A 17,709-nucleotide genomic window follows, 5' to 3' on the forward strand; every position below is an offset into this window, starting at 1 on the left:
TTACTAGGGTTAGGTGGTATCTCAGTGTGGTTTTGATTTGCATTTCTCTGATGATTAGTGAGGCTGAGCACTTTTTCATGTGTCTGTTGGTTGCCCCTATATCTTCTTTTCAGAAGTGACTATTCATGTCTTTTGCCCACTTTTGAATGGGGCTGTTTTTTTTTTCTTTTAGCACATTTGAGTTTCTTGTAGATTCTAGATGTTAGGCCTTTGTCAGATATAAAGTTGGCAAATATTTTTTCCCATTCTGTGAACTGTCTCCCTGCTCTCTTGATGGTTTCTTTTGCTTTGCAGAAGATTTTCACTTCTCTGGTTAGGAAGATGCCTAGGTATTTCATTTTTTTGTGTGGCAGTTGTGAATGGGATTGTGCTTTTTTGTTTCTCTGCCTGTTGTTGGTGTATAAAAATGTGACTTTTTTGCACATTTATTTTGTACACTGAGACTCTGCCAAAGTCCTTATTAATAAAACAAAAAACAACAGATGCTGGCAAGGATGCTGAGAAATGGGAATGTTTCTGCACTGCTGGTGGGAATGCAAACTAGTTCAACCTCTATGAAAAACAGTGTGGCAATTTCTAAAATAACTAGAAATTGACCTTCTATTTGATCTAGCAATCCCTTACTAGGAATACACCTGGAGGAACTCAAGTCATTCTACCAAAAAGATACCTGCACACACGTTTACTGCAGTAATATTCATAATAGCAAAAATATGGACCATGGAATCAGCCACATTGCCCATCAAAACTGGACTGGGTTAAAAAAATGTGGTACATATACACAATGGAATATTACACAGCCATAAAGGACACACACACATACTTCACAGCAACTTGGATGGATTTACAGTCTATCATACTCACTGATTTATCACAGAAACAAAGAACTGAGAACCACATGTTCTCACTCATAAGCAGACTCTGAAAATACTGTAAGAAAGGGATTGGCAGTAGCAGGACAGTGGCAGGGGAGGGAGGGGGGAATAAACGTTAAAAAAAGGGTACCTGATCTCAAGCCAGGCAAAGTGGGGACCAAAGGGAGGCCCAAACTCTACCTGTATGATGATCACTTTTATACCTTATCCTGAATTGTACCCTACATCTTTAAAAAATAAATGCCAAATATCTGTTAATACTTTAGTATTGTGCTACCACATGCACTTTAAGAGAAGGAGGAATATATTTTTTTACATAAAGTTTTTTTTTCTTCTGGTTATAGAAGTAATATAGGCTCACTGTAAGAAATTTGTAAGAGAAACAGCATAAGAAGGAAACAGTCACCACCCATATGGCCACCACCTGGATATAACATGAGGTTTGTTTCCTCCCCGTAGTTTGCTTTCCCTTTTCCATCATATACACAGATTCTTTTAGACACAGGTATATGCATGCACAGATATGTCAGCAAAATCAGCATCAGTTTATATGTTCAGTTTGTATATTTTTCTTAACATTTTGTGTTTGTTATGTATTCTTTGAAAATATGATTTTAAAATGATTTAATGATAGTCACTTGTGTGGATATATCATTTGTTAAATACTAGGATTGTATTTTTACTACTTTCTGGTTTTCTAGCATTTTAACAAGGGCTAATAAAAACTTGAAGAAGGTAAGTGAAGATGATGAGAAATAAGAAAATATATTATTTTGAAAATGAAGATGAAGGAGCTACGTAAGTAGATTAAGGCAGATAAGTGTTTTGTATCAGTTTAGACTGACAAAACTGTGGTATTAAGAATATTGTAGTTTAACAAAACACTGCTCAAAGATATCCAAGAAGACACAAATGGAAAAATATTCCATGTTCATGGATAGGAAGAATCAACATTGTTAAGATGTCCATCCTACCAAGGGCAATCTACAGATTGAATACACTACCCATTAAATTACCAACCTCATTCCTCTCAGACCTGGAAATGACAATACAGAAATTCATATGGACACATAAAAAACCACGAATAGCCAAACAATTCTTAGCAAAAGAAACAATGCAGGAGGTATCACACTTCCTGACTTCAAACTTTACTATAAGGTTACAATAATCAAAACAGCCTGGGCAACTCCTTCGGGTCCCCTCCCTCTGTGGGAGCTTTTCTGTCCTCTCAATAAATCCTGCTTAAAAAAAAAAAAAAAGTCTGGTATCGGTATAAGAACAGGCATATGGACCAATGGAACAGGATAGAGATTCTGGAAGCAAAGCCTCAATTTCTCAACCAACTCATCTTTGACAAAGCCTCCAACAATAACCACGGGGGAGAGAAGAACCTATTCAGTAAATGGTGCTGGGAAAACCGGTTGATCACATGCAGAAGATTGAAACAGGACCCCTACCTACAACCATACACAAAAATTAACTCTAAATGGATCAAAGACCTAAATGTAAAACCTCAAACTATAAAAATCTTAGAAAATGCAGGAGACTCCCTTATGGAAATTGGAACTGGCAACCAATTCCTGATCAAAACCCCAAGAGCCCATACCATAAGAGATAAGATAGACAGTGGGACCTCATCAAACTGGCAAGTTTCTGCAAAGCAAAAGAAATGATTAATAGAGCAAGGTGACAGCCCACAGAATGGGAAAAAATATTTGCCAACTGTATATCTGACAAAGGCCTACCATCCAGGATCTATAAGGAACTCAAATGTGCCGAAAGGAAAAAAACAAACAGCCCCATTAAGAAGTGGGCAAAATACATGAATAGACACTTCTCAAAAGAAGACATACAGCAGCCAACAGATTTGTGACTTTTTTTTTTTTAAAGAATGTATTTTCTCTAAGCTAAGAGGCCACTGATTTTTGAGTGGCAAAGAAAAAAGCTGCCAACTGAACTACACTACACAGCACAGTGCTTTATCAGTGTATTTTCAGAGATATTAGATAGAATATATGAAAAAGTGTTCTCAATCAATGATGATTTAATTACCATCAGTTGATTTTAGTTTAAAAGTGGACTCTCATCTATAGGGTGATAGAGTAATTATCACCTGTAAGGTCTTTAACAACTCTAAATTTATGCTAATCACAAATACCAACTTACATTGATATCACTTTACAATCTTCAAAGAACATTTTTAAGGTACTTAAGTCAGTCATCATTCCTCTTGCTCATCCATTTTATACACAGTGTTCTCAGCTAGGATGCAGAGTGAAAACACAACTTCTTTAAAATCCCAGCACCTAGCTGGGGACAGTGGCTCACATCTGTAATCTCAGCACTTTGGAAAGCCAAGGCAGGAGAACTCCTTGAGCCCAGGAGTTAGAGAGGAGTCTGTGCAACACAGTGAGACCTTGTCTCTACAGAAAAATTAAAAAATTAGCTGGGTGTGGTGGCATATGCCTGTACTCCCAGCTACTCAAGAGAGTGAGGTGAAAGGCTCACCTAAGCCCAGGAGGTCAAGGCTATGATGAGTTATGATGGTGCCACTGCATGTCAGCCTAGATGATAGAGTAAGACCTTGACTCCAAACAAAACAAAACAAAACCCAGCACCTAACATAGTACCTGACAAAGGAATCAAGTAGTTATTCATGAAACTGAACTGCTAAACATTGCTACAAGAGCAACAGGGCAGGTACCTTCCTACCTTTTGTAAGTGATGAAATCATAAAGAATAATAAACTAGGCTTTTCCAAAATTCACCAAATTAGACCAGTGAGTCATACACCCATGCATTTAAATAAGATGAGAAAAGGTAAAAAGGAAAGTATCAGAAGAATGTAGTCACACTCGCATAGCCAAAATAAGATACAAATTTGACCAGCAAATATAAGCCCCTATTATTTTTATATTTAATATTACAGCAAAATCTAATCCTAACTTATACAATAATAAAAGCATTTCTAGACAGAAAATACTCAAACCTGTCTCTCCAGCTGTCTGCCAATAAATCAATAAATCAGTACTGTCCAAACACTTTTTTAGAAGGAGTTACTTGAACAAGTGATAAAACATGGAGAAAAACTCTCAGACATGCCACCTGAGACTTACTCATTACAGCTAGATCATTTAATGGCTGGGCAACAACATAAGGTACTGATGTGAAAAACAATACTTGAAATGCTATAAAAAAGCCAACAGAATATGTTACAACAAATATGCATTTTTAAGAAACAGAAAGTAATTTTTCATATCTTCAATATTCACAGTAGACGTAACATTCCCTCTATAATACTGTATATACATTAATAAAAGTTCTACAAATATTGATAGTGAAGACACTCCCTTTGCCTATCTCAACATATTCACTTTTCTCTGGAAACTGTCCTCAAAGGCAAGGACAGGCATCTAGATGGCCTTGACCCTCTGTTCAAAATACAATTCTCTCTCCTATAAATCTAAAGTTCTGACCTTTGAAAGAGAGTGAGTGGAAACTTTATTAACTGAAATATTCAGAAGTACTGAAACTCTTCCTACTAAAATCTTTATTCTTTCCAAAGCATAAATGTTTGACTTCTCCTAGGATTCTATGAGATGCTATTTCTAACACATTCTTTATGCTTAAATAAGCCAAAGTAGGCTTTTCTTATTTGCAACCAAAAGAAATAGTTTAACACAATGTTAAAACAAAGCTAATTTATCTACTACTGTAAGTTGGTTGGGACTTAAATCATTTGAATTTCCCCTGGTCTGTTCCAAGATCTTTTAAGTCCTGTTACAACACAATTCTAAAGATTTCAAAAGGGCAAGACTCAGGGTTACACAATCTTGTATGACCTCACACAAGCACTAGATAGGAAGCACGTACGTAAAACTTTGTTATAACAAGCATGTTAGACTTGGAACTTACCTTAAGAGATTTTGTCAGTTTAAACCACTGATTTCAACCCACTAATATCATTACCTCTCTCAATCCTCAATTCTTTAGACTAAAGAGCCTGCTCAGTTCTTGATAATTTTCTTCACACCTTTCATTAATATGAGCTCATCTGTCTATATTCTAACTTGTTGTGGAGTTCTTTGGGTTGCAAATAAAAAAAAAAAAGGACACCTGGGTAATTTAAATTTCAGATAAACAACTTTTTTAGTCTATCTCAGATATTGCATGATGACTAAAAAAGTATCCAGTGTTCATCTAAAATTCAAATTCAACTAAACATACTGTTTTTTAACTGACAACTCTACTTCTGTGGAGCTGAAAGTTCTGCCCAGGAAGATTTATGGACTATCTATTATCTTTACTATACGAAATGGTGAATTCTGAGCAAAAGCTTTGGTTAGTTATACAATTTTGACATAAACCAGAAAAGTTAAAGGGGACCCTGAAGACAGCTAATGTTCTCACTTTAAAGATTAGGAGAAGATGAAGTGACAACTAGGTTGGAACATGACACCAAATTACAAATGAACAGAAAGATTTCTGACTTCCAGTTTAAAAAATTACTTTTAAAAATCCACAAGAAGCTGGGCTCGGTGGCTCAGCCTGTAATCCCTCGCCTTTGGGAGGCTGAGGTGAGTGGATTGCCTGAGCCCACGGGTTCGAGACCCGCCTGGGCAGTGAGACCTCATCTCTACAATAAATCAAAAATCAGCCGGGCGTGGTCGTGCGCACCTGTAATTCTGGCTACTTGGAAAGCTGAGGCGAAAGGATCGCCAGAGCCCAGTGGGTCAAGGCCGCGGTGGCCAGGAGCCGCCACTGCACTCCAATCTGGGCGACGGAGTGAAACTCCAACTCAAAAAAAAAAATTCACAAGAAAAAAGGAAGTAGTATGTCAAAGAACAAACAAATTTCATGGCTCTGAACAAGGTTCACATACCAGTCATCTGAAGTCATTTCATGTTAGTAAATGTCAGCCAACAAAGCAAAGCAACAATAAAAAATGTAACCAGCTAGAGATCGCTTATAAATGAGATGATTTCAGTAAATAAGATTGTGCATATAAAGCACCTAGTATAAAGCTTGGTCCATAATAGGTCCTTTAAATATAGTTCCTTTCTCCCACTTGCTCATCTGTTTACTTAATGTAAGATACTAAAATATTACAATAGCTTCCTATCTAGTTTCATTCACTCCAAACTCCCATTATATGTCATCCTAAATTTGACGTCAGAATAGCAGTCCTAATATATCCTGCTCAAAAGCATTTCAATTAAAACAATGGTAAAATATTCAATCATTAGAATGACATCAAATAATTGACAACTAAAACTCTTCTAAGTCAAACAAAATGATATTGGTGATTTATTCAGAACAAAGCACTGTTCAATAACTAGAAGGTATATATTAAGTGTATAGTAGAGAGGATTCTTTTCCTTTTTTCTTTTTGAGTCAGAGTCTCACTGTCACCCAGGCTGGAGTGACATTCATTTTCAAATGAAAAACACACTCACAGCCATTGCAGCCTCAATCTGCTAGGATCAGACGATCCTTTCACCTCAGCTGTCCAAGTAGCTGGGAACACACGTGTCCGCCACCATGACTGGTTAATTTTTTGACTTATTGTAGAGACGAGGTCTCGTCAAGTTGTCCAGGCTGGTCCTCAACCCATGGGCTGAGGCAATCCTCTCACCTCCATCTCCCAAAGTGCTGGGATTACTGGCGTGCCTGACTACATCCTTTCAGGCTGGAATGTTCAGAAAACTAGAAGCAACAGGATTTGAGCAAGAATTTGAGGAATATACAATATTTTGATTGGTGAAAATAGGAAGTTAGAGGAAGTTCAGGTAGAAAGAGCTATATGACAAGGGCATAAAGATAGAAAAAAAATGTTTTATACTCCAGCCCCAATTTTCTAACTGTATTCTTCTTTCCATTGTACCCCAATAGGGGTGCAAACACTCATAAAGTACCACTTCTAAGATACCCCATGTACCGTGTAAGTTTTCTACCTCCATACCTTTGATCAGGCCAAAACCTCCCCTAACATCAGGGAACAAGTCTTGTGCAACTCTGTAGCCCTCACACTACTTGCATGATCTATGTAAGAAATAAAACTAAGCCAGGTTTGGTGGCTCAGCCTGTAATCCCGCGCCTTTGGGAGGCTGAGGTGAGTGGATTGCCTGAGCCTGCGGGTTCAAGACTCGCCTGGGCAGCGAGACCTCATCTCTACAGTAAATCAAAAATCAGCCGGGCGTGGTAGCGCATGCCTGTAATTCTGGCTACTCGGAAGGCTGAGGTGGAAGGATCACCGGAGCCCAGCAGGTAGAGGATGCGGTGGCCGGGAGCGGCCACAGCACTCCAGTCTGGGCAACAGAGTGAGACTCCAACTCAAAAAAAAAAAGAAATAATACTAGCTAAATCAATGTATAGTATACCTCTCTCCGAACTAAGAGAAGACTTTTGTTTCATTCATTTCTTTCTCCTAATCCTAACTGACCAAGCTAAAGAATTTGATAATTTTATTCACTGATTTATAAAGTAGATAAGTAGAATATTCTTTTAAAAAATTTTTAACTTAGATTCTCTAGTCATTCCCCCATTCCCCCCAACCCCCATCACCTCTTCTACTCCTTTCTCCCCAAAACCTCTACTTCACACTCCACATTCCCCTTTCCCTTTGGGTTTGTGATTCTATATAGGAAAAAGGCCCACTCCTACTCTAGAGTTTCATTTTTACATTTTTTTTTTGAGTTGGGGTCTCACTCTGATGCCCAGGCTGGATAGGCTGGAGTACAGTGGCACAATCATAGTTCACCACAGCCTCTATCTCCTGTGCTCAAGAGATCCTTCTGCCTCAGCCTCCCAAAGTGCTGGGATTACAGGCAGGAGTCACCACACCCAGCATAGATTTTTAAAATACAGAACAATGATAAGTTTCACCTATTTGAAACTTCCCTCACAAAAAGAACTTTGTGTTCTTTTTTTAAAAAAAGAGGCAAAAGAAGACAGAAGGGGAATTGGAAAAGGAATGAAAAGACAAACCCAGGTGTCCTGCCCATATAGAGTCATAAGACAGGTCAGAAACACACTACTAAGCCATAAGAACAGAAATTATTTACTTCAGTCACTAAATTTGCAAGAATAAGAGCTTAGAATTAGCATGTGTCTATATATTACATATTTTTATTTTCTAAGACAAAAGTATAAATTGGCACTCAGATAAGCAGAAGTTGCCTGATAAGTCCTTTAAATGGTTTCTTATAATGAAGCGACAGAATACTAACTGGAAAAGACATTCACCAGAAATACTTTCTTTAATCACTGCAGTTTTAGAGGCTTACACAGGTAACAAAATCAGGAAAAAGAGATAAATAAAATCTAGCACCCCATTAAACAGTTTAAACTCATAGCTTTCAAGTTTTATGAACATACCTTTTGAATACCACTTTATAAAGTAATATAGTAGGGGTTACACTGTAGACATCACAATACCTACAGAATGATGAAGAGGATCCCGTAATGTTGAGTAAATAAGTTCTTATAGTAAATTTTCTAATGACAGCATCAACCTTGGCTTCAAATAGTACTGTATTTCCAACAGATTAGATGAAAGTAAAAATGATATGCCCCTGGCCTTGAAAGACAACTGAAAAACTAGCTCTGACAGTAGCAAAGACACTGATATCAAAGTGAATATAAACAATCTGGCATATGTCATTTTATGAAATATTATAAAATATTTCTAGATTTATCCTATAAACGCATATGTGCACCATATATATACACGGAACTAAGTTAAGAAACAAAATGGGGCTATTTCATCCACATTACTGGATGTTTATAATTCAAGCTGGTCAATAAATTTTGGAAGTGATCTTCTCATTGGGAAAACGGGAGTTTTCCAGCTCAACTCATACACAGTATTGTATTGCAATTTTTTTTAAAAGTGTTCTTTGCCCTCCAAAATTTCCTGAGGACAATTCTGAATTCTGATTTGTAGAACTGTCTGTCCCCGTTTGAAATGACTATACATTGTTGTCTGAGTTATTTCTACTTCCCTGACAGGGACCTACTTCTACATTGAGTCAACATTTATTGGAGTCCTAGATTTATTATGAACCAGGACAGATACTTCCATAAAGCACTCATGCAGACATTCTACTACATCAACTATTAACATGGTTCCCTAAAACCAAGATTTGCTGCTAAGAGCCAGAAAATGACAATGACAGATGGGATGGGAAATAAAAAGGCAATCTGAGTTCTTATGCAAGACAACACAGTGGCAGACCTCTTCCACAACAGGATAACATCAAATGAGGAATTGCTTAAGCAATTCTCTAAGCAACTTAGCATTAAAAATGCTAATGAACAAAACTCTATCTAAAACTCTACATTTTTGTTTCTGGAAGGAGTTACTTGCCTCTGCTTCTGCTGTCAATTGTATCTTCTTTGCTATCAACTGTTTTATGTCAATTCGACCTAAGGGAGGAAAAAAATATAACTTTTAAGTTGATGGATATAGCTACCTAGCAGCACTATTTAAATCATGAAGTTGAAAAACAAGCAAATACAATGATAACTGTGTAAACTACTGTATAACCACAAATGGGCAGCATGGTAATATAAATAGAAGAAACTTTATACTTAAAAATACTAACAAAACTACTAAATATGCACACAGTAATTATAACTATGTTAATCATGCAATGCTATAAATCCAATTGTGATATATGAAAAATCAGATTTCCTAATGAGATCCTGTAATTGAGACTACTAAGATGCTTGGTAAAATATTACAAACTAAAGAACTTTTAAAACTTATTGCCAAACTGGTACAAATCCACAAATGCAAAAGAATTCTTTCCAAACCCCTGAAACCTTGAGTTTCTACGCTGGCAACGTACACAGGGTATGCTGTTTTTACAGAGCAGGGTACAGGTTGCAGAACTTTATAGAATGGTGAGGTGTGGGGCCTGCTCAAAATGAAAGTCTAATAGGATACCTCTATATAAAGCTAGGGATCCCTTAGGCTACATCCTTACAGTGTACAAGATGGAAACCACAACAGAAGGAAATAGTAAGGAAATGTGTCTGTCTCTACTTGATGCTGTTCAGAGAGAAGAAATTAACCCCAAGAATTCATCAGCCCCACACTAAAGTTTGCAATCTAAATTCACACTATCCCTGAGGTCTGAAAAACCTTAAGAGGTGAATTTATTTTAAAGCAAATGCAGGCTATGTCCCCAGGTTACCAGGAGATGCAAATACAATGCCTCCCAGAAAGATTACCATATCAACCAAGGTCTTAAAGAATTCCAGCTGATAAAGTTCCAAGAAAAAGAAGTTCAAGATCACCAGTATGGTCCCAAAGCACTTGATAAATTGCAGTGCTAGGAGATACTTTCAGTCCAGCATTGCAGCAGCCATTGCAGCCTGAGCTGGAGTCCCCTGTCTTTTAACCAATTAAGCTATTTTTGTGTCTCATATTTCCTGTCCATAAATACTGCCTGATCACACTGCAGGCTAGAGTTGTTTGAATGTATTCTGGTTCCGAGGCTGCCTGAAACATGTTTTTTTTCTTTGCTCAAATAAATGCTGCTAAATTTAAAGAAAAAACAAAACAAAACAAAAAAAGGAAGCTGAGTGTGGTGGCTCACGACTATAATCCCAGCACTTGGGAGGCAGAGGCAAGAGGATTGATTGTCTGAGCCCATGGGTTCGAGACCATCCTGGGCAACTTGGCAAGACCTTGTCTCTACAACAAATCAAAAAATTAGCCAGGTGTGGTGGCGAGCACCTGTGGGTCCAGCTACTTGGAAGGCTGAGGGGAAAGGATTGCCCAAGCCCTGCAGGTTGAAGCTGCAGTGGCCGTGTGCGTGCCACTGCACTCCAGCCTGGGTGACGGTGAGACTCTGACTCAAAAAAACAAAAAACAAAAAACAAAAAAGGAGAGGCTCATAGTCAAAAGTGATAAAACACACTAGAAAATTAGGCAGAACAAATGAAAAACAGCAGAAACAAAAGCCAAGGGACCCAAGTATTGAAAAACTTAAGATATTAGAATTGTTAGCTATGGTATAAAAAAATAAGAATGTTTAACATGTCAAAGAAAGTAAAGTGAAATCTGAAAACCTAAGCAAAGAACAAGAAACTAAATAACCAAGCAGATTCTAAAAAGATCCAAATAGATTTCCGAAAATGAAAAAACAATTGAAATTTCAAATTCAGCTGGGTACAGTGCCTCACACCTATAATCCCAGCACTTTGAGAGGCCGAGGTGAGAGGGCTGCCTGAGCCCATGGGTTCCAGACCAGCCTGGGCAATTTGGCAAGACCTCATCTCAACAATAAATCAAGGAAAATTAGCCAAGTGTGGCAGCACACGCCTGTAGTTCCAGGTACTTGGAAGGCTGAGGAGGAAACATTGACTGAGCCCAGCAGGTTGAGGCTGCTGTGGCTGTGAGTGTGCCACTGTCTTCCAGCTTGGGTGACAAAGTGAAACTTCGACTCAAAAAAAAATATATATATATATATATATTTTTTTTTCCGAGTCAGAGTATATATACATAAAATTTTAAAAAAGAAAAAAAAATTTCAAATTCAATGAATAAATTAAAGAGCAGATTAAACATGTCTGAAGAGAGTACTAGAAATATAGATAAAAAGAAATTACCCAGAATATAGCCCAGAGAAACAGTGACAGAAAATATTAGAGAGGTTAAAATACATAGACGTTCAACCAAACAACCAATTGGAGACAGGAGCCAATCAAGTCTGCACTGAAGATGGATGATGATAGTACCACAACAGATGGTTCTGACTTGGAATTTCTGCAGACTATAAAAAAGAAAGTTATTATGGTATACATATATAGTCTTATGATGTACATGAATGAACATGAAGATGCAATAAAAGAAAGTTTTAAGGAACAAGGTATTTTGCCAATGTGCCGAGAATAATGAAAAATACCATACCTCAACCAGAAAAGGCTGCAAAGGATGACAAAGATTATGCCCAAGAATGTAAATTCATCTGTCTATCCATAAACACAACAATAGCCATCATTACAAACTGGCTTTGAGAGGCAGGGACGGGGGAGTAAGAAAACAGTTTTTTTTCACTCTTAGTGTATCTAAAGACCCTACTGAAAATGACATTAAATAAGTGGAAGACCAAATATATTAAAAAGTCAATTCAATTCGTTTTCCTTCACCTTCAAAGTAACTGTTCATACAATATTCAAAAGAAATGCTTTACATCGACCAGGAAATACGGATAATCCAGGACTGAGGGTCATACAATTTCTAAATTGTCTGCCTATGTTTACTAATACCACTAATTGATTAGAGCTAGGAGTCAATTGTTTTCTATCTAAAATTTAATAGAATCCAACAATAAATCCTTAAGGAAAGGTACTTAGTATTTTATTTTTTCCTAGCTCTCTGACTTTCAAGAAATCAGGCTTATAAAATTTATCTTCATGAACAAATGTTACCTAATACTTATAATACCTACATTTAACAAGAATGTTTAAAACTTATTCCTTGATGTGTTAAAAATCTTATGTTGCTGTACACAGTACTGTGGCTCATGCCTGTAATTCCAGCACTTTGAGAAGCTGAGGCAGGAGGATCACTTGAGGCCAACAGGTCAAAACCAGGCTGGTCAGCATAGCAAGTCCCAGTCTATACCAAAAAATAAAAATATTAGCAGGGTGTGGTAGCGTGGGCCCATAGTCCTACTCTGGAGGCCAAAGCAGGAAGACTGCTTGAGCCCACGAGTGTAAGGTTATAGTGAGCTATGATTGTGCTACTGCACTGCAGCCTAGGTGACAGAGTAAGACTACATCTCTAAAAAGAATCTTATCTTAACCAGTTTTGATGAAAATCTTTCTAAAATTACTACATGTTTTACCACTTTATTTTTTAAGAGACTGTACCATACATAATCTTTAGGACAAGTAAGAGTGTTCATTTATTAAACTGTACTATTATCATACCTTTAGCAAAAGTGAAAACTGAGACAGCAATCAGGCCTACATGAAACAGTCCTAGGAAACTGTACCTTTCTGCTTAGGTTGCTTCTGCATTGCACCGAATCTGCTTCCTGTATCAACCCCATACTTCTAATACTATACCAAATCTACTATCAAAGTTACCCAGAAGAAAAAAACAAATACCCAAGATTGTTAAAGTGGTGACTCATTTATTCATTCAGTTGACATACTCATTCATTAAGTAAAGACCTACCGAGGACCCAGTCATGCAGGGCACTAAGAATGTATTCTAAACCCACCCTTTAGGATCTCAGGAGAAATATGCCAACAGAGAAAATTACAGCCAGGCTTGGAGGCCCAGCCTGTAATCCCAGCACTTTGGGAGGCCGAGGCCGAGGCAAGTGGACTGCCTGAGCCAGTGAGTTTGGGACCAGGCCAGGCAACTTGGCAAGACCTCATCTCTACAATAAATCAAAAATTAGCTGGTTGTGGTAGCTCATGTCTGTAGTTTCAGCTACCAGGAAGGCTGAGGTGGAAGGATTGCTGGAGCCCAGCAGGTCAATGCTGGGGTGGCCGTGAGTGTGCCACTGCACTCCAGTCTGGGAAACAGAGTGAAACTCCAACTCAAAAAAGAAAAAGAAAAAGAAAATTACAATACACAAAAGGTATGTGGAAGCAGGGGGTGAACAAATGCTAGAAAGATTATTCCAGGCAAAGGAAACAGCATGAAGACTTGGGTTTTCTAGGACTTGACCTGGGTCAAATGCCTCTAAGTGACAAGTTCTCTTTGTTATACAACATTGTATTTAACAGACTTTTTGCCTAAATGCAGCTTTTCTCTACCTACTTTCTAAGCTACTAGTTATAGATATATTTCCAATGAAAATATAATGTGAATCACATGTGTAATTTTAAATGTTTCAAGCCAGGCATGGTGGCACATGCCAGTAATCCCAGCACTTTGGGAAGCTGAGGCAGGGGGATCCCTGGAGCTGCAGTGAGCTATGATTGCACCAGTGCATTCCAGCCTGGGTGACAGAGTGAGACCATCTCCAATAATTAATTAATTAACTAAAAATAAACTGATGCTGCCAAGTCTCAACAAGGTCCAAGTGACAGAGTAAGACCTTGTCTCCAATAAATAAGAATAAACTGATGCTGTCAAGTCTCAACAAGGCCCAGATAACAGAGATCCTGTCTCAAAGAAAAAAATAATAAACCGATGCTGTCAAGTCTCAACAAGGCCTGCAATGAAAAAAATGCAATGTCTGTCTTTGCCTCTTGATGAATTTCTATAGCATTCCTCACAACAGTAGTTTGAAACCTTTTCCATTTTCAAGTCCTGGTTCTACCAAGCAACATTTAGTTGTTCACTTTTAGTACCAAATGCTCAAATGCCTTCTTTCTTAATTTTCAGTCTTTAATCTTCTCCAACATGCCTGTGTCTGAGTAAGGGGTAGCCTCTCTCTTTTTCAAGACTAACCCTTCAAACTCTTGTCTTGATCTTTCCCATATCCTTCAAGAAAGTATTCAAAAAGTTTAACCCACTGAGTCATTTCTATTGTCCACATTTACACTCAGAGACACTCTGATGTTCTACTAACAATTATTTGTCAAATGTTATATGTTTAATGCTTTTTAAAAAGTGACTACATCAAACCTATGATTTAATAGAATTTATTGCTTAGAATGAGAATAATTTTTTTGAGTTTTTTGAAAGGTTACATAATAAGGTGTGGTACAGAGATAATGGCAAAAATTTTTTTAAAAAATTGAAATGTGGGAAACAATATTTAAAAACAACAGTCTTTTACTTAACTCTTGTGACTCAAGCAGGCTGTACTTTCCCTTTTAATACAAAATATTCCTCAAAAGTGGCTGACACTTCCTATCTTTCCTTTCTCACAAGCTATCCGTTCCCAGCGCGTTTCTGCAACTCTTCTCTCTCTGGGGTCACATGACTTCCAAATTTCTAAACCCCCATTCTCGCTAAACTTGATATAAATGCTAATATATATAAAGTACATATCATACTCATTTATTCTTTATAACAACCCACTGAGAAAAACAAGACAGTTGCATCATTTCTATTCTTAAAATAAAATAAGACAAAAAAATTAAACATCTTGCACACTGTCATACATCCTGCAAGTAACCAAGCTTGAAGAAATCCCTGCCTTCTGACCCAGGCATGCAACATTAGAAGGTGGGAGGGAATCAAGGCCAGCCGACTTATGGTGAATATCCTTCTAAAGATGACTAAAGAGTACCAGGCAGTGAGTAATAACCAATTTTCAAGTTTCGGTTCTTTCAATGTTTGCTTCGTCTACCCAAGCAGGCAAGTTCAGAATTAGCTGATGAGTAGGTACTGACTGGCAGAATTTTGTTGTCCAGAAATTCAAATTCATTTTAAATCCTGATTTTTTAGTTAAAAAAAACCTCTCACTGGCCACATCTGAGAATACCTTCATCCTAGTTTCACTTTGTTCTCCACAAAGAGACATAAGTAATATAGAAGAGTCAACTGAATATCACTTTCATGTCCATAAAATGGTTGGGCTTTGGAGTATTTCTTTGTTTTGTTTTGTTTTTTTGTTTGCTTTTTGAGGTGGAGTCTCACTCCATCGCCCAGACTGGAGTGCAGTGGCTGAGGTGGAAGGATCACCTGAGCCCAGCAGGTTGAGGCTATGATGGCCATGAACATGTCACTGCTCTCCAGGCTGGGCAACGGAGTGAGACTCCAACTATAAATAAATAAATAAATAAATAAATAAATAAATAAATCTCAATAAACAAAAAAAACTTCCCCACCTCACTCATAAATTTTGAGAACAAATTTAAGCTACATATTACATTGTTTTTCATTCAGGAAATCAGCAAAGATTTTTAAAAGATTAGTAAGACATATTGCCAAGAATGTAAAAAAAAGCCGGTATTGATGGGAGTATAAAACTGGCACAACATTTTTGAAAGGAAATTGATAACATCTAAATTTCAAATGCAAAAACCCTCTGATGCAGAAATTTCATTTTTAACAATGTATCCTAAGAGTATACTAGCACAAGTAAGCAATGATACTGTTTCAATTATGTCCTCTGTTCAGCTGACTGCAACTGTAGAAACAACCTAAATGTCTACCAATAAGGAACAAGTTAAATAAATCACAAGTTATCTTTGTAACAGAAATACCACACAGGTATTTAAAAGCAGTATTACTTACATTTACTAAACGAAAGACATCCAATATTTACAAAGTATAGAAAAAGTAGTCAGCCACAGAGGCTCACAGCCTGTAATCCCAGCACTTTGGGAGGTAGAGGCGAGAGCCCACCCATGGGTTCAAGACCAGCCTGGGCAACAGGTGAGATCTTGTCTCTAAATAAGTCAAAAAATTAGCTGGGTGTGGTGACACATGCCTGTAGTTCTAGCTACTGAGAAGGCTGAAGCAGAAGGATTGCCTGAGCCTAGCAGGTTGAGGCTGCAGTGGCTATGAGTATGCCATTGTACTGGGCAACAGAGTGAAACTCTGAATCAAAAAGATAAAAAGTTGACTCAGCCTATAATCACAGCATTTTGGGAGGCCGAGGTGAGTGGATTGCCTGAGCCACAGGTTCAAGATCAGCCCAGGCAATTTGACAAGACCTCATCTCTACAACAAAAAATTAGCCAGGCATGGTAACGCACACCTGTAGTTCCAGTTACTTGGAAGGCTGAAGCAGAAGGATCGCCTGAGCCCAGCAGGTCAATGCTGGGGTGACCGTGAGTGAGCGTGCCACTTCACTCCAGCCTGGGTGATAGAGTGAGATTCCAACTCAAAAAAGGACATACAAATCACAATTGGTCTATAACCTTGTTAAAGCTTTGAACAGATTTCTATCCTATAATCACAATAATCCAGGAACTGTATTACTCAACTAGAGTAACTCTGTTTTATTTTTCTTTCATCACCATACGTGTATCAATTGTGTGGGTTGTCCACATATGCAATAAAAGAATTAGCCTTTTTACCACTAAACATTTACAACTTCATATTATCTTATTTCATCTATTATTATTTTTTTTTGAGTTGGAGTCTCACTCTGTCGCCCAGACTGGAGTGCTGCCACCGCAGCCTCGCCTGTTGGGCTCCGGCGATCCTTCCGCCTCAGCCTTCCAAGTAGCCGGAATTACAGGTGCACACTATCATGCCTGGCTAATTTTTTGATTTATTGTAGCGATGAGGTCTCGCCTGCCCAGATGGGTCTCGAATCCGCAGGTTCAGGCAATCCACTCACCTCAGCCTCCCAAAGGCGCGGGATTACAGGCTGAGCCACTGAGCCCAGCATATTATCTTATTTTAAATCAAGAGACAATTTCTGATTTCACACAGATAATTCTCACTTGATATACAGCAGGGACCTATAAAGATACGTTAGGATCTGGAACAGAAAAGTTGGCAGCACAAATGAGAAAATATTTCCTAAGTGAACAGAGTGAAGAGTGCTTTCATATTTGCTATCCTTGGTTTTGGATGAGGAAACTTAAGCTATAAGGTTAGTCCAAAATCATCCACATAGTCAATGACCAGATACACTTCAAGCCGTACTTTTTTTTTGTTTTGGAAGTTTACATATCTTTTATATTCCAAGCTGTTGAAACAATTTTTTTTTTTTTGAGTTGGAGTCTCACTCTGTCGCCCAGACTGGAGTGCAGTGGCCGCTCCCGGCCACCGCAGCCTCAACCTGCTGGGCTCCGGCGATCCTTCCGCCTCAGCCTTCCAAGTAGCTGGAACTACAGCTGCGTGCTACCACGACCGGCTAATTTTTTGATTTGCTGTAGAGATGAGGTCTCACCAAGTTGCCCAGGTGGGTCTTGAACCCACGGGCTCAGGCAAATCACTCACCTCAGCCTC

The 17,709-nt window shown here is 38.1% G+C and overlaps 1 protein-coding gene across 3 annotated transcripts in view; it reads right to left on the minus strand.

Moving 5' to 3' along the window:
• SOAT1 (sterol O-acyltransferase 1) overlaps nucleotides 1-17,709 on the minus strand; it is a 64,989-nt gene that overhangs the window by 27,464 nt on the left and 19,816 nt on the right. For 2 of the 3 annotated variants that reach the window (XM_008065128.1, XM_021716097.1), the window contains exon 3: nucleotides 9,244-9,302. The exons of the other annotated variant lie outside the window; for it this stretch is intronic. In XM_008065128.1, the coding sequence (XP_008063319.1) occupies nucleotides 9,244-9,302 (59 nt within the window). The remainder of the gene's footprint in view (nucleotides 1-9,243; nucleotides 9,303-17,709) is intronic. 3 annotated transcript variants of the gene reach the window in all.

The sequence above is a fragment of the Carlito syrichta genome, unplaced genomic scaffold (genome assembly GCF_000164805.1).
Source record: "Carlito syrichta isolate Samal-C Ts95f unplaced genomic scaffold, Tarsius_syrichta-2.0.1 Scaffold308161, whole genome shotgun sequence".
NCBI lineage: Eukaryota > Metazoa > Chordata > Mammalia > Primates > Tarsiidae > Carlito > Carlito syrichta.